The sequence below is a fragment of the Chelonus insularis genome, unplaced genomic scaffold (assembly GCF_013357705.1).
Source record: "Chelonus insularis isolate UGA/USDA-ARS -01 unplaced genomic scaffold, ASM1335770v1 contig_395_pilon, whole genome shotgun sequence".
Taxonomy (NCBI): Eukaryota; Metazoa; Arthropoda; class Insecta; order Hymenoptera; family Braconidae; genus Chelonus; species Chelonus insularis.
The window spans coordinates 1-16,144 of record NW_023276550.1 but is presented as its reverse complement, the minus strand read 5'-3'; the positions used below and the strand labels follow the sequence as shown (position 1 = coordinate 16,144).

The 16,144-nt window shown below is 27.5% G+C and overlaps 1 protein-coding gene and 1 long non-coding RNA gene across 2 annotated transcripts in view; one reads left to right on the top strand and one right to left on the bottom strand.

Annotated features, from left to right (window-relative positions):
* The window catches only part of LOC118067663 (uncharacterized), a 29,294-nt gene extending 21,434 nt beyond the window's left edge, over positions 1-7,860 (top strand). The window contains exon 3 of the long non-coding RNA XR_004690409.1: positions 7,779-7,860. This is a non-coding gene — a long non-coding RNA (uncharacterized lncRNA). The remainder of the gene's footprint in view (positions 1-7,778) is intronic.
* Positions 7,861-11,014: 3,154 nt separating this feature from the next.
* On the bottom strand, positions 11,015-15,103 carry LOC118067659 (uncharacterized). The gene is made up of 10 exons (XM_035084513.1): positions 15,050-15,103; positions 14,849-14,971; positions 14,620-14,739; positions 14,302-14,453; positions 14,139-14,210; positions 13,854-14,059; positions 13,468-13,718; positions 13,015-13,365; positions 12,811-12,944; positions 11,015-12,525 (listed from the first exon to the last, which is right to left on the bottom strand). The coding sequence occupies exons 3-10, from the start codon at positions 14,687-14,689 to the stop codon at positions 12,193-12,195; spliced, it is 1,569 nt and encodes a 522-aa protein (XP_034940404.1). The 5' UTR covers positions 14,690-14,739; positions 14,849-14,971; positions 15,050-15,103; the 3' UTR covers positions 11,015-12,192.
* Positions 15,104-16,144: the final 1,041 nt, after the last annotated feature.

The window sequence follows — 16,144 nt, the reverse complement described above, 5'->3', positions numbered from 1 at the left end:
AATAATATGACGAACTGGAATATTTTTTTAGTTGTAAAGTTGAACTAACTAATCAGTCGTTCATATTACATACCAATAACCATCGTGAAATCATTGGATTGCTGTGATCAAAATGCAGCTGATGTAATTAGCAGAATTGAATTTAAAATATCATTTATAGAATCAATTAATCAATTAAAAGCGATTATAATTCGAACAAGGTAGTTAGGGGAACATAAAAATATTATTATAGATTCATAATAAAATCAAGAGTCAGAAAAATGATAATTTTCATGTAAAATAATTATTTTCATGCTGGTAAATGTCATAAATAATAAATGAGTAATTATATCACTTTCAAAATTGTTCCTCACGATGGTAATAATCATGACAGTTATGTCTACATATTTAAAACGATTTTTTTCATGAGTTCAAGTTTCTGACAATAATTATAAGTCATTATTTTAAAAATCACTGATAAAGTATTGGATTTTTTTTCAGCAAAATATTTTTTTCTTAAAAAACTACCATTTTTGTTCTCAATATAAGTATTATGAACTGATGATAAATTTTTTATTCTCTAAAATTGATTTAAAAATTAAATATCAGAAGGCAATCAGTGAAATAATTAATTTTTCTCCTAATTAGGAGAAATTTGAGCAAGATGTGTCTTTTAAGAATGTTATTAATTTATAATATATAATAAAAAGATATTTTATTATATGTAGTCAAAAAATTTCATTTTTTGATAATTTATCTAGTGTTTGAGATAAGCTGTCTTACTTTACCTTTTTCCATACTTACATGTCAAAATTTCACATATTTTTATTTGCTTTTCAAAGAAGTTTATCTTGAACCAGGAGTCCATGTCCTGGTTTCCTCTTCATTTCACATTGATTAAATAATTTTCTCTAAAATATGAAATATTGGCTGCTAAAGTTAAATTAGTTTAGAAAAAAATCCAAAGATTTAAAACTCCATCTCTCAAAAGTAATCGAAAAAAAAGATTTATGAAAAAGCAGTTGAACTGATTGAACCGGTAATGACTATAATTAGACTACAAGAAATCAATTGGCAAAGGGAGCGAGATATTTTTCACCGCTGACTGGATGAAAAGAAGCCAAACAGAGGGGTTGTCATAAGCCTACATATAAACTCATATATAAAAAAGAAATAAATTTTTCAAACGTTTAGTTTGAGGGATGATCGCATTTCTTTAGAATATCCGGAACACTTGAATGAGGGTGAACTCTTATACAAACCCTCAAGATCCCTATTAGAGGTAGGGTGATCAGTGAGGTTCGGAAGCTATAGCAAGCTATACCAACAACTCAACAAACTTCAACTTTCTATATAATACAAGTATTGAGGTAACTCCCAGACGTTGAACTATACAGAGACCAACTATTTCGCTTCTTCCAAAGCATTACTAGGACCTCAATAAGGAGATGGAGCAAGTTGTTTTCTTTTGGACCGTTGTTCTTTTCTGCAGTACGATTAGCTGCAGCTCTTAATACCGGATGTGTTTGGAATGAACAAAAAGCACATTATCGATCCACACAAGTATTAAATATACTTATCAACTTTTTTCCATCTCTCAAAATTCTTTTTGATTTTTTGGAATGTTTTATTCAACCTTATGACTTAGGAGGCAATAAAAAACAATCAAATTGTCATGCATTCGTTTGTGAATAATATGAGGAAGAATTAAAATGTTGAGCTTGTCAAACAGGGAATTGATGACCTGAGAATATCAGATGAATAATTGAAGACTCTCTTTGGTCATTGAGGCCAATAACCGGTTAAACCTTCGATTTTCTGTGCTTATGACAGCGTGAAATCATGCCCCGAGCTTGGAAGCTTCATTAAGAATTCACGAACCATTGGTATTTCACTATCCCTCCTCTAGTTACTCTCTCAAGCTTTTACTCTGTCTTTTTAGTGTATTTTATTAACGATTTGCATGCTACAAATAATCGAGTAACACTACGTCGTCTCGTTTATGTGTTTATTTGTTTTCTGTTATCAGCTATCTAGTTAATTTGATCGTGTTAGTAGTTAGATTATTAATGATTTGAGGTGGTGATTTATTCAATTTTGCAGGAAAGATGAAATTATGCTTTTTGCCATAAGTAAATTAGGAAAGCAGAAAATTGAAAATTAGATTCATTAAAGATTAATTCTTTAGGAAACTTCTCTTAATCATTTTTAAAATAGGAAAATTTATTTTTATATCAAAAAAAAAATAATATGCTAAAATAATAATATAAGTTTAAAGAAATTTAACCCAATTTTTTCATATTAAAATTTTTATTTCCATCAAAAAATATGAATTAAAAATGAATAAATTATGAATATAAAAAAAGATTAATGTAAATTATAAATTCTTTAGTGTAGTAGAAAAATTTTAATTCTAAAATAAAATTTCTTCTATTGTTTAAAAAAAAAATGAAATTAAAAATTTATAATATTAAAGATTAAATATTTTAAAAATTACAATGTAGAAAAAATTAAATAGTGAATAGAATATGTTATCGTGAATAATTGATTTTTCATGTCCTTATAATTTTCAATTTGTAAAACTGAATATATAAAAAGCTAGATTAAAACTGCGACAGAGTATCTGATGATGTCCAAACATAAAAACCAAAAATTGGTCAGAAAGAATAGAATGGAAATGCATCACATCTTGTTCATAAATAGAATAGTTTGAGTAATTTGTCATCCTATAGTTGATTCTACTATAAAAGAATTGATCAGATCGATAATTTTTCTATAAATGATTCATGAATGCCATTTATAAAAGTAGGTTAATTGTATTTTTCCAATGAATATTTCTGTTATAGTCTTATCGGAAAAATTTTGAGAAAGATAATGGCTGGAAAAAATGTAGAAGCTTCACTCATCGACTCATGATGAGCTAGTGAGTAAAGAAAAACCTCAAAAAAACAGTACTCGTTGCTTTCGTCCCGTTTTGCAATGAATATATCTCCTCTCTGTCGAGAGTTTAATTGGGTCTATTGGAAAAAACTTTGCTGCAATGGCCAATTCTTTCTCTCTTTTTCTCTTCAGTGAACTCATCGACGAGTGGTCGGACGAAAAGAGAGAGGACAAGTATGCAGCTACTACCACTACTCGTGTTCTCTTTTTATTTCTCCATTTTCGCCCTTGTTTCTACACTTTTTCTTCCAACCTTGCGGCAATCCGACACGCCAGCCTCTGCTATTACAGATGCCAATGTGACGATTATACTTCATGATGTTAATTACTAAAAGGCTCAATTTTAGTCTACACTTTTTGAATTGTCACCCATAACCCCCATGCACACGTCCATACTGTATTTAATTATAACTCTAGATACACCGACTGTCGTGACTGTTAAACTCATTCAGCAACTAGGCGAAAGTTATATTCATCAGCAATCCTTATGTATATACATATATATCTATAATAGTCTACCACTGGCCATATGGCAAAAGGAGGAATGAATTTATTCACTTTCCAACTGAATATTCAACTCATTTATTTCATTGAATATTATTAAATATTTTTTGGAATGAATAAGGAACGTGTCATGAAAAGGTTGGATTTAAAATTTTATTAGACATTTCAATGTTGCCATCACAATTAGGTTCATGAGATTAATTATTAATTTATCATAATAATCTATGCATTGAGCTTAAAAATACTTCTTCTTTTACTCAAATTAATTTTAAATTACTCTGATCAGATTAATTTTCTCCATTTCTCATCAAAGAAGTGAAACTCGTATCTTAGAGTTGTTTTAATTATTAATGAAAATCAAATTAAAATTGGATTTATGTTTAAGTTACTATGATCTGTATTAAGAAAATAAAAAAAAAAAAATATTCAATAAAAATAAAATGTTATTAATATTTATACAAAGCAGTCAGTTTGGTATAATAATTTAAAATAATTTTATTTAAAATTTAAATTTAGAATACATTCCAAAATAATTGATACTTGTAATTGGATTCGTTTTTGATATGAGTTTCTATAACTAAATTAAATATTATATTATATTAATATAAAGTTAAAATAATTTTTGGTATAAATTAAATCCTTTGTTCAAAGTTGATAAAAATAATGATGAAAAGGATAAATATGAAAGAACTTTTTGATTATTTTAATCATAATATTTTACTAAAAGCCTAATAAATTATTCAATTACTGAATTATTTTAGATATAAATAAAAATAGGACGCATTTCAGGAGGGTCAAATGGAGGTGAAAAAATGTCAAAATATTTCAATAATATGATATTAAAAAATTTAGCTTAATTATTTAATGAAATGGTAAATTATCTGTCGAGATAATGTCACACACGTATTTGAAAGAGAAAGAATCTGAACAATCATGCAAAGTAGAAATGTTGGACTTTTATCTTTTCTCAAGAGTGCATGCGGACAAGAATAATTTACAGACAATCAGACAAGATTAGACAGTTACAATCGTTAGTTCGTTCTGGGTTAGTCGGCCCGCGCGTTAACTTGCAAACGTTGTTCTAACTAAAACGAAATTAGTCCCAATGGATACAGTTTTACGTCTGTTGAGAAAGTTTATTTAAAAGGCTTCAAAAGGAAAAGGATTAGAGGATAAATGGGCGCAAGAATGAATCAGTGATTAATAGAATACTATTTCTTCTGTTTTGTTGCATCAATTATATCATTAAAAAATATCTAGGATGAAAATGACCTCCCAATTTAGAGTAAACTGAGGAAAAGTTAGAGATAAGATGATAATTAAATGAATTTAATGCAATATTTATTTTTTAATGGAGTCATTTTTATCTTAAATGGAAGAATTTTCATCTCGGCTCCGATTTATTCCTAGTTGACACTAAATTTAGGGGTAATTTTTTCCCTAAAAACTTTTTCAGTCTTTTTTACCCCCGACTCATTACAGAAGCTATCATAATGAACGTTGATACTTCAGTATATCATCACATTTTTGAAAATACCTCATGAGAGTTTATTAAACGTATTTTTTCTCTCATAGTCTTTAAATATGATGAAGTTAAAGTCAAACTTTAAATCTAATATTTTTGATACTTCTTCGTTTTTAAGAGTTAAAGTTTAATCTCATGTTTTAGCAGCATTTTATTCTCCACCCTTGTAATCTCGTTCTAACAACTTTTATCTCATATAAATAACGAAGAGAAAAAAATTAAGTGAATTATGAATGCAATTTAATACCACGAAAGCCTTCAAAGACATCTTTTAATACATATACACATTAAAGAGATTATTTTTAAGGATTTCTCACTTTTTGTGGTGGAAATAAAGCTGACAAAAAAATAATTTGCTTTTGAATAATATAAAAGACGCCTTAGAAATTATGAGTTTTATTTTATCAGTGGAAAAAGATCAATTTTAAGCAAAATCAGTTCTTTAACAAGTTTGAGTGAAACCCTTTTTAATTAGTGAATAAATAAATTGTTCTAAATAATTCAATAGAGGGGAAAAATAACTTAATTATGAGTTAATGAAAGGCATTTGATTCATTTCATTACCTTCATCATTCCTATGAAAGCTCTTTTTATCAAAACAAATGAAATATTAGTTGATTAAATACTCGAGCAGGAAGTTAGTAACGAATTGGAATCTAAATTATTGCAATTATAAAAGTATGCTCTTTTATCGAATAATAAATATTTTGAAAAATAATACTCTTAGATCGAGAATCATTTTATTCTTGTTTTTCCAGTATAATGCTTATGTCAAAATATTAAAACCCTAGCATTTTTTATTCTTTCACTAATTGAATGTAACTACTTGTACGACCCAAGGAAGTATCCAAGACAATTTTCTTGTTTCTACTTCAAGACAATTATGGTCTTATTCTTAATATAATATGATAATAAAAATGATGATAGTTTTTAAACCAAGATGTTCTTGTAATTATAGAATAATACATACTGGACTAATCATTGATAATAATATTAAATTTGTATATAATAATAATAATTTAAAGTCAATGTCAATGATATCATATCTATAATCTACAATAGCGAGATTAATTCAATCCTATGGATGCTTTTCTAAACAATATCTAATTAAAAACAGATATATCTAATCAATATTGGTACTACCTGAATGTCATGGTTATTAATAATATCTGATAAAAAATAATTTTTATGATAATTTTAATTATTACGTTCAGTTTATAAAACTACATGTTCTAAAATGATCCATTGGATAAATTGACTTAAGACTGGGCTTTACTAACCTCAAATCACCTCAAATTTTTCTCATCAAACTGTGCATTTTTTATTTGTTTTTTTCACGCGAAAAATATCTAGGAATATTTAGAAAAGTGGTATTATATACACGTCGGAAAACAAAGATTTATAGTACAAGTGTAATAATAATCGTAGAATAAATAATCCTTCAGTGAATTTCGAGGTGTCATGGCGGATGCACTTGTCATGAGTTCTTCACTGAAGGATTATTTATTCTACGATCATTATTACACTTGTACTATCAATCTTTGTTTTCCGACGTGTATATAATACCACTTTTCTAAATATTCCTAGATATTTTTCGCGTGAAAAAAACAAATAAAAAAAGCACAGCTTGACGAGAAAAATTTGAGGTGATTTGAGGTTAGTAAAGCCCAGTCTTAAGTAGAGTCTTTACATAGCTTTAACACTGGAGGAATATTTAAAATAGTACATTTCACACCTAGGGAGGAAAAGTAAACTAGCTTAAATCACGTGTAAAATTACAACCCGAGCCGAAGGCGAGGGTAGTAAACACATGGTTTAAGCTAGTCTAATTGTTTTCCCTGGGCTTGAATATGATTTTTCGTCATACCTGTGTGGAAAGTTCAACCCCTCTCCAATGGAAAAGTGAACTTTCCGCACGGATATGACGAAAAAATATTTTTCATGATAATGTTTGTAAAAAAATTATAAGAGAATTACAGTTGAATAAGTATCATGTAATCTATTGACTTTACAGTTATCATTATTTTACATGATAAATAGATACCTATATAACCTAGAAATAGAGGTAACTTTTGTTATAATAGTTTATGTTCCAATTTATAATTTGCATGTATGCACAGGATGAAATTTGAGAAATCAGGGCATATAATTAATCCAACTGAGAGTTGCAAGTGAAAGAGTATCATTCAGGATACTAAACTGGAAATTTATCAGTATAAACATTATTCTCTATAAACATCTACATATATATGTGTACTTTATACGACAGTTATAATTCTCAACGTTTGTTAATTAAATAACTTTATATGAATGTGTATAATTAACATTGTTATAGTTTTACTTGTTCTATCAGCCATGATAAACATTCAATATTTCTCCCTTGACATTTAGAACTATTTTTACCACTCACACGATATCATCTGATCCATATATAGTTTCATAAAATTTTATTTACTCATTAAAATTAATGTTACCTCAATATTCTTGTATTTTTATTCGTGTGAAAACTTTTTTAATGTCAACTCATATACATGATGAAAATATTTAGTTGTTGCAACAGATCGAAGGTCTTTCTGCACATCCACTGTAAAGTTAAATTTTTTTTAACAAAGGTCATTCCTTCTCTTCATTAAAATAAGAATAAAACTTTTAACGATGACAGCTAATATTTTTTTATTGTTTATATTTTTACTGACATGAGTAACTAAATACTATTATCTTTACCACCCTTTTTATGACTTGAAAATAATAAATTTTTTGTTGCTAAATTTCATCTGACTCAATTAAAAATTGTTTAATTAATAATTATTTTTTTTTTTTTTCGTTACAGAAATGATAAATCTGACATCCGACACCAGGATTAAAAAACAACGGAGATTTTAACATTCAAAATGCATCTCTTTATTCTTTCGGTAAGTTTTTTTATTCTTTTTAAGCAGTAAAAAATTTTCAAAACTCTTATTTTTCTGTATCATGAATACACACCTTCTATCTTCCTGTATGTTTGACGAACAGAGTAATCGATTAAAGGATTTCAATTTAATTATCGAATTCCTGTAAAAAATTATTACGAACAATTAAAACACGTATCGGTTGAGATGAGCAAAAAATATGCATCTCTATAAGGAATTTTTATTAAATTAATTTTTTAAATTGAAAAATAAAATTAAAATTCAATAGAACATGTCAACTACAGAAAAATGCCGAATATTTGTTTGACAACCATTGACATTTTTTTTATTTGTCATTCACAAATCGCCAACAGTATTCTTTCCTTCGGCATTCAAATAAAAGACAAAACTCGGGCGATAGAATGATAGCAAATCCCGAGATATTTGTCAGAAAAGTTTTTACCGCATACTAGTGGGAGGTAAAGAGAAAAAGGGTGAAAGCAGAGAGACGACAAAAGTCAGCGATGTTCAAGCACGACATTGGCGGGAAGATGAGCGTAGAGTATCGACCCTTTCTCAATGGGTGGGATGTCGTTGAGAGGCAGCCGACGTGGCGCCTAAAAGAGTATACTGGATTCCCGACTGCGAGGATGCGCAAGGATTGATAAGGATGGAGAGGGGAAAATACTTGATAGGGATTGCGGAGAGACCAGTTACATCATTCAATACGCTGAATTTTATGGGAGGGGTAGAACTATTCTTCTTGCCCGTGGGCCAAGCAGAAAATTCATTGTCACAATGGGGTTTTTTACACTGTAAAAAATAATTCCTGATGACAAACCAGATTCGTTTGGCTCAAGTACTCCGTACGTTTGAATACAGCCAAATGCGCGAACTACTTGAGTCTACTGCGCTGTACGTTTGACAATTTTGTTTATTCCAAATGAAAGTTTCTTGAGTGAAGAGACTGATTAGTTAGAGCCAAGTCTATAGTTCTTGACACAATCGAAAAGATAATTTAATGTAACAAAAATAAAAATTAGTTTGAAGCCATTAATGCTTTTGAGATAATAATAGGTCTTATTCTTTATAACTTCACTTAAGTTTCACTTAAATTGAATTTTTAGGTGATTAAAAGTATGTATTTTCAGTGGACTGAAAATTTTATTAAATGAAGTAAATTTTAATGTTGAAAGAAATATTTACTTAATTAACAGAAACCATCTTCGCAATTATTATAAAACAAAAATCGATTTATCTCAGGTTGTTTTTAAGTATTCATGCAAAAAAAATAGTGAGCTAGATAAAATATTATATACAATTGGAATAAAACGAACAATCAGTTGACTAGAATGATGATTACTTTTACAGTACATCTCAGATCAATTCATGAAAACTATTTTTATGTTCATAGAACTGTTTTTTATGTTATATCAACAGCAAAAATAGTTTAATTTAATCGAAGATGTAATTCTATAAAAGTAAAATAATAGTTTTGTAAAAATGTTTTAAAATTGTACTCTAATCAACCTCAGATTTAGTACAATACAATTACTATTTAATATAAGTGTGAGGACTATTAAGTTCAATTTATTTATAATTTTGTTAAAATATGAAATTATACTTAATTCAGAAAATTTCATTCGGTTGGAAGAAGCTTATATTATTTTATTGAAAATTTATTGAAGGTTGATTATATGAAGTATAAATGAAAAAATTCATAAATGTATTATCTTTTCATCTACTTTATATTTTAATCAGTTTGGTTTAATTGTTACAACTACAATTAACAAAAACTTTTTTTAATCTTATATCTAAAGAATACATATAAACTTACAAAAATTTTTAACTCAACAAATGATATAATTTTGTCCATTTGCGATTGCATATTCATCCCTCGGGATTGGATCAATTAAATCCCGGTGGCTCAAAAAACTCCACATTTCTGTGGTAATAATTCTGTTAGCATGATAATGTTTCTCAAAACTAACATCTAACAATGAAATTAGGAACGTTACATTATCTTCATCTACTAAAATATACTTAATTTTACCAAATTTATTTACTTTATTAGTTTTTAAGATCATATTTTTCATATACTTAATACTATTGACCATAGCCCAAGAAGTAATAACAAACGTACCACTTAAATCAAAATTGGTGTTTGTATCATTAACCAAATAATGTTCATTTAAATCTGTTATTTTAGTTTCGATTGATGGACCGATAGAAATAACACATTTTTCAAAACCTTTTTGAGAAAGAAATCTTTCATTTAAAATAAACTGATTCATAAGTGCGAGACTATAACAGATATTTTTTCTATTTTTAATAACTTGAGCGTGATGATGAAAATCACGATGATTTGCTTCAAATCGCATGCAAGATAATGGTAATAAAGGACCTAGTAAGTGAAGAATACGAGCATAATGAAGCATAAAATGTAATTTAGGTTTTAGTAATGTGTCTTTATATAATTTTAAAAATAATTCATGATGATCGGTAATGAGTTGATTTAATGTTTCAATAATACAACCATCAATAGAGTTACTCAACAAAATACTAGCAATTTGTTTAAGTTTTAAAAATAACTGCCATGGTTCATTTTCACAAGGAATAAGATGACCAATCATGAAACTGAGTAAATTCAATAATGTTAACATTTCAGAAGCACTGCAAATGTAAAGACCATTCTTTAAATTATTTTCTGTGAATAGTGGAATGTTTTTATTTGAAACATTCCGTCCGTAATTAAAATTTTGCATCCGATTATTCAAGTATGATAATGATAATGATACATTTTTTTCACTAATTAAACTATTGATAATTGTAGGAATTTCGTATCTCAATACACCTTCTAAAAAGTCATGCATAATATCAGCATACAGATTTTTAGTTAAATGGAAATTTGGTAGCTCATGAAATAAGCATGATTTTTTAATACCACACGTTAGATCTTTTAAATCATCATTATAGTTTTTTACTGTTCGAAGAACTTTCGTATTTTCTACTGTTTGTTTTTGCATAATATTCTTTGGTTCTCGACAAAATCTGCAATAATAAGTAGAGTTAAAACTTTCATTGAAACCTAGTAAATAGTGAATCCCCAAATTATCGCCACAAACAATAGCTAATGTAAAATAAAACTTGAACTGTACCATTTTCCGTTAGAATTTCAAGGCCCTCACTTTCTAAATATTTCAGTTCGTTAATTAAATTTTTAAATATTTCATTAATGTTCGAATTTCCAAATGAATCTTCTCGATGCATAGTTCGATGTATCAGAGCTAAAAATATATTTTCAATTTTTGATGAATATTCTGGGGGTAAAGAAGTTATTTTATAGTAGATTACACCAATTTTATCTACTGAAATATGAGAACCTAAAGGGTTGTTAATTTCTAGTTCGTCGAAGTAAATAGTTAAAGGGAAGACCTTTTTATTTACAAATTTCAATTTCAGTTCCCGCCAAAGGGTACCTTTTAAAAAACTATCAAGTTCACCCAAACTTTCGCTTTCTTTTTTACACATATATTCATCAATAAATTTGTAAACATTTGGCAGCTCCAGAAATTTTTTTAATACTTGACGCATTGAAATAAATTCTCCCGTAGCATTACTTAAAACATGAATATTTTTTTCTCCTTGAATTTTTTGCCTAAGAACAGTATCGATTGTAAAACGTTGTGGTTTAATGAAACATCCAGTACTTGAAAAAAATTCCTTTCTTTGATGTTCAGTTTGTAAATTTTTCAAAGGATTAGTCATAATAGTAAGGATTTCATCTACTTCAGAATCATAAACGTTTTTATTTTGGAGGACTTCTCTAACTAAATGAACACCACACGATTCAAATAATTCGGATGTGTTATTAACTATACCTTGTATTGCAGATCTTGATATATTGGGATTCGCATGTAATTTAGAAAGAAAACTAATCGCTGCACTATGAACTGAATTTTTTACATCATTAAGTGTGATCTTCTGAGATATATTTTGAGTAGTAGAATTTGATGAAGGTTGTATTATTGGAGATAATGGTATAGTATATATATTATTATCATTGCCACAAGCTACTGAATCTTTAAAATTACTAAAATTATCATTATTATTATCCTCTACAGGAATTTTATGTTTTAAACGAATATGTTTCTTTAAAGAATAATAATCACAATGTAATCGTAAACAGAATGGTTGTTTACATTTAACCGATCGATTAAAATATAAACTGTGTTTTAATTTACAGTGAACAAATAGGTCATTCATTATTTTAAAATGACAATCGCAATATGGACATATAATACCCATTTCTAAACTCAATTTTTCATTCTAATACAACGAGAAGTAATTAAATTAATTTTTAATAAGCTCAAGAAGCTTACTGACATGAGTTATATTTTCATCAGTATCAGTTGTAAATTTCAAAATACCGTGCTGTAACAACGTCCAAATTTGTTTGCTTTGTAACGGAAATCCAACATTCCAGACATAAAATATTTTGAAACAAATTAAAAGTGCTGTTAAAGGTGAATCAAAACGATAAAGAGGTTTATCAAGTATCACCATGAAACTATTCACATCTTTTAAAGTATTTCCTATTCCGAGTATATATGGCTGGACAGTTGTTTTTTTTTTGCGCATCTGTGTTACTTTATCTTCATGAATTTTTTCAATATCTCCAACGTCCTTCAAAAGAATAAAAATATTATTTACAATGTGTATAAGACAAGTAACTTGGATAATTAAAAGTCTAATTGTTATATATTGAATTGTACGAAATATCATTTAATATTTAAAAATATAATATTTTTAAACATTTTAAATACAACATTGTAACTCCATATGAATGGAAAAAAAAATAATTTTTAATTTACTTAAAAATTCTGTAAGACTGTAAAATAACAATATTCATAGAATACTACTTGAATATTGAATTCCTTGATAATTTTTAATATATATTGTTAAACTTACTTTAGCATGCACTGCAAATCCTTGTTGGCTCTCTAATATTGTTGGTTTCCAATACTCTTTATCAACTTTAGATACACCAGCTCGTGGAGGAACGGCAAAAGGTAATAATAATATTTCAGCAAAACGTTTGGCATCTGTTATGTAACATTTCAATAAATCATCGTAGACATAAGGGAAGATAATAAAATAGTTATTTTCACTTACACAAATTAGTATTTTCATCATCAATTATATTTAACAGCTCTTGAACGTCGTCTGTATAACTTTTTTTCTTTCTAATAGTTTGATCAAACACTTTTGTGACGAAACATTCCCAATGCTCATAGAATTTTGATTCAGAGGTTGTATACAGCTCACAAAAATCAATATTTACTAAACGAAAACCATGGTTTGGATCTTTTAGCACTGGATACTTTTTTAGATAGTCGAAGACATTTCCATTTGATTTCATTAATATATCATTACGAGCTTTAGCTGTTATCTTCCAATGATGATCAATTAGTGTAAAATCACGATTATGATCCAACCATACCAAACTTTCAGCTACGTCTTCAGCTGAAACAATAGTAATGTTTTATTCCATCTAACATTTAGTATGTATATACATATATATACATACATATGTGCGTGTGAAACATGTTAGTAAAAAAAGTTTACCTAGTGGTTCAATTTCATCTTCATCTGTATTTTCTGATTGGTCTTTGCGTCTAACTGTACCTGTTAATTGGGCAAATAAAGATTTGCGATTTTTAATTTTATCATACAATCTGCCACCAGGTTTCTTAGATTTTTTGTTTTTGGAAAGACTTTTAGGAATTCCTGGTCGAAAATACGTCGTTGAATCCTCAGTTGGGAACCATTTTTTAATTTGGTTTGTTAAATCGATATAATCTTGCGTCACAAACTTACTGAAAATAGAAATTATTTGTACTTTATTCAAATATTAGTTAATTTGTACCATAAATTTTTGTAATTGATAAATTGAATTAATCAAAAAGAAGACACATATAATAGTCTTAAAATATATAAAAAACAATTCTTACCTATATTTATCAACGACTAAATCATCAGCAATACAATCGCACAGCAAAAAAGATGATACGTCGGACAGTCTATTGTTTCTCTTATAATCAGCTAACAAAGGATCTGCTAAGTTACTTCTTTTACTTAACAAATCATCTAAATAATCTCCTTCTAATTTTTTCAAACGCTTTCTATACTCGCTTTCTCCCGTATATGTTCTTTTTTTCTTCAAAATTTAATATTATATAAAAATTATATACATATTTACAACGTAAATTTAAGATGTAAATTGATAAATAACTTACAAAGTTGTTTTTAGGTCGGTTTGTGTAACATAGAGCTGTTTCGGTAGATTCACTCAATGGTGTTGAGTCATCCTTTTTATTAATAATAAAAGTATATATTTTATTAAAATATGAATTATTTAATTATAATATTACGATGAGTATCCGAAACTGAGTGACTTACAATGACGTTTTCAGACTGAATGACGCGTTGCGTAGTTCCAAATGCTATTTTCCATTGTTCAATAAATTTTATTCTTTTGCCAACAACAGGAACCAATTCCTTGATTAAATCCGTGGATAGCGATTTTAAGCAGTCATAAGTGATTTCTTGTTCTGCCGATTGGAAATGTAAAAGAAGATCGCATAAAATATAAAAAAAAAGAAAATGACAGTTTTGTTATATAATCAGAAGTAATAATTGAAAATTCAATGATACTTTATGTACAGAATATCGATAAATTCAAGACAGATGAAATAGTTAAATATATTAATAATGAACCTGAAAATAGATCCACTAAATCACTGAATCCCCAATCATTCAAACACTTCTTTGTTTCCTCATCCGCCATGTAGAACACTTATTTTTTCAAATTCTTTTCGTATAATAAAATACTTTTCACTATAACCAACCAAAATATTTCTTTTTCAAAATTTCCACCACTTTCAAATGTTTAAAAAAACATACAGAATCATTTATACATTTAAGAATTTAATAAGAATAAACGTACCTTTTTTAGCACCACAAATCACTAGTGTATGATGAAACAACTGAACTATATCTGACCAAATTACCAACGAAAATGACTAACGCATCTCTAGCGTCCTATAAGTTTATCATACCGGCACTTTACCTAAACAAAACACAACGCGGCAATAAAAATATTTAGCTCACTCATGTACACCCATACAACTATACATGTACAACTTACTTATTTCTTATATGGCGATAGCTGCATGTATAGGTGTATGATATTTAAACTAACCGTTATTGATCATTATTTTAGATACAATTTTTCATAAGAATTTTAAATAAAATTATTTACTAGAATTTATTTTTACAAACCATACTTAAGTAAACATAAAGTGCTGCTTTCATATACTATGAAGGATTTCAATGAATCGTTTCTCTTTAGAGAAATACACTTATTTTTTATTACTCTTTCGAAATTTGTTTAGGAAATTTCCAAAATAAATATTTTTATTCTTGTTTAAATTAAGTTAAGAATTTGAACAACGTCTTGCAGTCACACACTATATAATAGTTCAATGTTTGTTTATTAAAAAATAAATATATAATCTTCAATTAATATTTACTATAATAAATATTAATGTGAATTTTTTAAGAAATGAATTAAAAAATTATATGTTTGAAAAAATGATAACTTATTATATTAAAATTGTCTATCACATTAAGTGAAATAGAGCAAAAATTAGGTTCAAATAATTGTGAATGGTATTATTTTGATTCAAATGCCGTAAAAATGAAATTTTCCTTATAAAAAACTTTTTCAATTAAATCAATAATACAAAATCTTTCATAGAAGTATGGCTTGATATTATAACAATTACATTTAAATTCTTGTCAAGTATTTTTGGATTTTTCCGTGATTGGATGAAACTATTGCTACAACCAAACCAGATTCTCGTCTCAAGAAACTGTCGTCGGTTGACAAAAAACTTTTTTTGTTTCATGGAAATATATTAAATCAAACATACCAGAAGTTTCAATGAAACCTCTTTAAAATAAAACGTTTGATTCAAACAATTTGTACTTTTAAGCCACGTGCATGCAAAATTTACTTCAAATATACTTTTACATTTTATCAAATATTGTTTTCATTACGCTTAAACTTAAAAACTTTCAGATAAATATCTAAGTAGTTTTTTATTATCGAGTAGAGATTTTCATTCAAAAAAAAGGGTTTTCTGGACACAAACTGTTTTTTTTTGCTTCAAATAAAATTGATTTTACTCAAAAAAAAATTGTCAAACTCCTAATGAGTTTGAAGCCAGAATTTCATTTT